At 36.2% G+C, this 5,221-nt stretch overlaps 1 protein-coding gene across 1 annotated transcript; it reads left to right on the top strand.

Moving 5' to 3' along the window:
* Nucleotides 1–566: 566 nt before the first annotated feature.
* On the top strand, nucleotides 567–4,419 carry LOC114379807 (protein NUCLEAR FUSION DEFECTIVE 4-like). Its single transcript, XM_028338541.1, has 3 exons — nucleotides 567–995; nucleotides 1,076–1,896; nucleotides 3,469–4,419. Exons 1-3 carry the CDS (start codon nucleotides 645–647, stop codon nucleotides 3,944–3,946), a joined length of 1,650 nt encoding a protein of 549 aa, XP_028194342.1. The 5' UTR covers nucleotides 567–644; the 3' UTR covers nucleotides 3,947–4,419.
* The last annotated feature ends 802 nt before the right edge of the window (nucleotides 4,420–5,221 follow it).

Here is a 5,221-nt window from a genome sequence, read left to right as displayed (position 1 = left end):
GTTTCACTTTGATGAATGACTTTTACTCTTAATTTTACTTTAATCAATGGGAATGGATAGATACATATTGACATTCTATTGTCACGTCAATACTTGAACATTAAAAGATGAATTAAAATGACACTATTTAAAAACATAAGCAACCAAATTAAACAAATGAAATTCCAAAGTTACACGTATAATATTCCATGAAAGTTGAACTAAACCTATATCGTATATCATTTCCATGTCTGAATTGGAAAGTTTCTATTTTCCTTGAATTCCGTTATTGTGAAAATGTCAACAACCATGAAAAATCAAGTGGACAAGGCCAAGTTTGGTCCCACGAAACTTACAGAGTTACCGACTATTCAGAAAAAATATCAATGTTCAAAAATCCAAACAGGAGCGATATGAATCCGACAAATGATAATTAATGACCACGGAGGAGTAAGGAGATACATTATTTGCATGTATTTATAAGGTTTATTTTCGTTGTCTAATTTATTTAATAGAAAAAGAGACTAGAAATAAAAAAAAAAAGAAGGAAAAAAAATCCTCCACGGTTCCCAGCAATAGGCACTAATATTCAACGTTACGGAGAAGGACAGAGGAAACTTTGGTGACATTGTTATAAGTAGAACACATGCGTCCTCCATTTCTCCATGTGGATTAAAGCGATGGGCAGCACTAGCAGCTATGTTTCAAGCAGCAGCAGCAGCAAATGGCTGGGCTTCGTGGCGGCCGTGTGGATTCAATGCATCTCCGGCAACAACTACACTTTCTCAAACTACTCCGACGCCCTCAAATCCCTCATGCACCTCACTCAGCTCCAACTCAACAACCTCTCCGTCGCTAAAGACGTTGGCAAAGCCTTTGGGCTTCTGGCGGGCCTCGCCTCCGACCGCTTCCCCACTTGGGCTATTCTCCTCATTGGCTCCGTCGAAGGCCTTATTGGCTACGGAGCCCAATGGCTCGTTGTTAGCCAGAGAATTCAGCCCCTCCCTTACTGGCAGGTATATATACTTGTTTTATCGCCTTTCATTTTATTCTCTCCCCAAACCAATCATTGGTCGTCGTCTTTGCTACAACGCAGCTGTGCGTGTTTCTCTGCATGGGAGGCAACAGCACCACTTGGATGAACACTGCCGTTTTGGTAACATGCATTCGGAACTTCCGTTCAAACAGAGGACCCGTTTCGGGGATTCTGAAAGGCTTTGTAGGCTTGAGCACTGCGATATTCACTACTCTCTGTTCCGCGCTCTTCGCCGACGACCCTGGCTCCTTCCTCATCATGCTCTCTGTCATTCCCTTCGCAGTTTGCCTCACCGGTGTGTTTTTCCTCCGGGAGACTCCCCCCGACGTCTCCGCCGGTGATGACGACGGCGAAGAGGTAAAGTACTTCGGCTTCTTCAACGTGGTGGCGGTGGCGGTGGCGCTTTTTCTGTTGGCGTATGGGTTCATCCCCAGCCCTAGCATGTTGGTGTCAAGATTGTTTGTGGCGGTTTTGGTGGTGATGCTGGCTTCGCCGTTGGGGATCCCGGTGTACTCGTACTTGAAGGGACGGCTCGGAGGGGGAAATGACGTGGAGAGGCAGAGGCTGAAGGAGCCGTTGCTTCAGATTCCGGAGAAGGAGAATGAAGGCGTGGTGGCGGAGGAAGAGGCGGAGATAGTGAAGAGGGCGCCGGAGGTGGGTGAGGAGCACACGATAGTGGAGGCGCTGAGAAGCGTAGATTTTTGGATCTTGTTCGTGTCGTTTTTGTGTGGGGTTGGGACGGGTTTGGCAGTGATGAACAATATGGGTCAAATCGGGTTGGCGCTCGGATACCCAGATGTCTCGCTCTTTCTGTCTTTGACAAGTATTTTCGGGTTTTTCGGACGGATAATCTCGGGTACCGTTTCGGAGTTCACCATCAAGTAAGTCCTTTTTTCTTTTTCGAACAAGCCATCAAATCATCAATCAAGTCTTATCGTTACTTTCTTTATTTTTTATTATAAGATTTTTTTTCATTAATTCATATTTCTTCAAAAAATAATTAATTTTATTAATTATATTAAATTTCTCAATTATTTACATTATTATTTTTTATTTCTTTATCTATTTAATTATTTTTCATTAATATTTTAAAGAATGAATAATTGAATAAAAAAATAATTAATATATTTAAAAATCAGAAAAAATCTTATAAAAAAAAGAAAAAAAACAAATTTGTTTATGAAAAAAGATGTTGTAATCAGGAATGAAAGAAATACTACTGTATTAAGTACTAGTATCAACCAACTTGCATTTTTCTTTTTAAAATTTTTGACTGGACCAACTTGCATTTTTATGAGACTAATTTATGCACCTTTTACTTAACTTTTTCCCCCTCCTCTTTCTCTTTCTCTTGAAGGAAATTATCAATATAATACTTTTGCCCAACAACGTGTTCCGCGAGTGTTTTTTAGATCAATTTTATGAGTACAGTTTATTCAAATAAGTTAGAGAAACTTTATAAGTTGGAGTAGTAGTTTATTTTTTGAATTTGTGATTTTGAAACACCGCATATTCTTAACCATATTTACATTTATTAAGAATCATTTGTCTAATCATACATTTACATTTACATTTACTTATTGGATTGTTAAAATATTCGTGGGAATAACGTAGATATTTACGGTTTCTGCTATTTTCTTGTTTACTTATTCACATTATTTCTGTTATTTTCACTTTACAGGTTACTCTTTTCTTGTTAATAAAAAAATGAAGGGATTTCATTTACTATTTTTGCATTCTTATATTTTTTGCAAAGAAAAAATGCTAAATATAAACATAAGAGTACCATTTTTTTTTAACGTAAGTTGCCTATTTTGACTTTAAATATTTCATTCCCTAATTTCCTTTTGAACTTGTTGCACTACTTTCTTTTTTTAAAAGTTCTATTCTTTTCTATTTCAAATTTGTTTTTGATTTATTTATTATTACATTGTCCTTTAATCACATGTTATATATTATATCTTATAATAAGCTTAACATTATTGAGATTTATGTCTATTCAACAATGTCTGCATTAAAAGTTTTTATGATAGATTTCAATCTTAATGATATAGTACTTGAACGTAACTTTTGTCGAGACACAGAAAAAAGTTAGGTACTAATTTGTTTGTCTTGATTTCGAGCATGATCGGTCAATTATAGTAAGAATCAAATTGTCACGGTTTGGTATGTCATGTGTGTGTCCTTTAAGTATAATTGTCCATCTAAGGGCTTAACTCTGCAATGGCAAATCCTTATTATATATCCTCATTCCTCAAATGCTGTAATTTATCGATGGAATTAGTGTTAAATGCTGGTTATATGGAAATATACTACATCGGCGTTAGATTCTCTGTTTTGTTAGACTCTCTGTAGCAAGACAAGAATGATCCTTTTGAAGTTCTAACTATTACTGTTGGTTCATCAAGTTTAAACTGTCTATGTTAATTTTGAATTCAAAATATTCTTTACAGGAAAGCTGCAACACCTAGGCCTCTTTGGAATGCAGCATCTCAGCTTCTAATGGCGGTAGGTTACATACTCCTGGCCATGGCTATGCCAGGTTCCCTATACATTGGGTCTATTTTAGTTGGCATGTGTTATGGAGTGAGGCTTGCCATTACAGTCCCAACAGCCTCAGAGTTATTTGGACTCAAATATTATGGTCTCATCTATAACATTCTCATCCTTAACCTTCCTCTCGGTTCTTTCCTTTTCTCTGGTCTGCTTGCTGGCATACTCTATGATATGGAGGCAACTACAACAGAGGGAGGAGGCAACACATGTGTTGGAGGTCATTGTTACAGGCTAGTCTTTATTGTCATGACTGGAGCATGCATTGTTGGATTCTTCTTAGACATTCTGTTGTCAATCAGAACCAAGAATATTTACACCAAGATTTCCACGAGCAAGAAGCCCAAGAAATCCTTAGGAACATCAAATAGGCAGTGATTCAGAATGGTATGACATTCCTGGGATTGATGAACTTTATGCTCAAGTGATATCTCAGTATCCGTCAGCAAGGTGACTTGTCCTATCTGATAGTTAAAACTCATTTTTCCAATAAAGGAGGGCCATTTGTTTTTAATTCCATTTAGGCCTCCATGTACTGTTATTATTAGTTTTTTTTATGATGTGGGATCAGAGAGAATTCTTTTTGTTCCATATGAAAATAAGTGTATTTAGTATCGTGAGAGTTTTTTGATAGATTAAAATATCACGCTGTGTTATTATTAGCTGTTTGTTCGTACCAGTCAGTGTTATTTGGCTAATAGCGATAGTCACTAGTCTGTCCAAAGTTTGCAAGTGGCCAATCCTAATGTTGCAATCTTTGACATTGTACCATGTGTTATGTGTTGTATTGTATTGGCAATATGTTCAATGAAGGTGGCAGTAGATGCAATTGATGCAATATGGAAATAAAACTTAATGTCTCCAACTCTATTTATAAGAAACAAGTTATAGTATAATATAACTATTTACGAGGCTGGAGATCACTCTAGAGTCTAGAGTTGGTTTGCAGCTTCCAAACTAAAGTTTGCCACTTGGACAAAAGCAATTTTTAACTTCTACTCAAACCGATTTGACTTGGGACTCTAAATTGTGTTCAAATATGATTTAATCGTTAATTTTCCAAATAAATTATTTATGGATGAAATTCATTTTACATTCTCCAAATTAAAGATAACATCGAGAATGCAAATAACAATCTAAATATGTTTTATGTACTGTACTTAACATTTTGTATATCATGTAGGGAATCCACATTCATTATCCCGAGGGCCGTGGTTCTTGGATCAGGCGCACGTGAGTGAAAACTGATTCCTGAGGTTTCAGCCTGTTAGCAATGGTCCTTTAAGATTCCTTACAGTATAGAACTAAAAGAAAGCTAGAAGTTCTGGCAAAACAAAGACAAATATGCGCTCCTATAGCTGTCAACTGAGATAAAAACAAAGAGAAATTCTAAATTTGATCTTTAATTTTTTTTATCACTAAATTACTCCATGCTTGTATTGACTTTATTAACCTTTTAGTTAAAATTTAAATCTTGACGGTATTAACCTTTTAGTTAAAAGGAGTAAGATGTATGTAAAATTTTAAAAAGTGGGAGAGAATACTTAAATGCATGTAGCTAAATTAATGACACATGCTAAGTTTATAGGAGAGGATTTGCGACCGATTTACAGAAAATCATTTTTGTAGAAAGTTAAAAAAATTTAAATGTGA

Source organism: Glycine soja, chromosome 12 (assembly GCF_004193775.1).
Source record: "Glycine soja cultivar W05 chromosome 12, ASM419377v2, whole genome shotgun sequence".
In the NCBI taxonomy this organism is placed as follows: Eukaryota; Viridiplantae; Streptophyta; class Magnoliopsida; order Fabales; family Fabaceae; genus Glycine; species Glycine soja.
The sequence above is the reverse complement of the archived record's forward strand: the minus strand, read 5'-3'. Positions and strand labels throughout refer to the sequence as shown.

What these genes read in the sequence shown, in the direction of transcription:
- LOC114379807 (XM_028338541.1), top strand. Translation starts at nt 645, where the DNA reads ATGTGGATTAAAGCGATGGGCAGCACTAGCAGCTATGTTTCAAGCAGC. An exon ending in AGCCCCTCCCTTACTGGCAG is followed by an intron (nt 996 to 1,075) that starts GTATATATACTT and finishes GCTACAACGCAG; the next exon opens with CTGTGCGTGTTTCTCTGCAT. An exon ending in GTTTCGGAGTTCACCATCAA is followed by an intron (nt 1,897 to 3,468) that starts GTAAGTCCTTTT and finishes TATTCTTTACAG; the next exon opens with GAAAGCTGCAACACCTAGGC.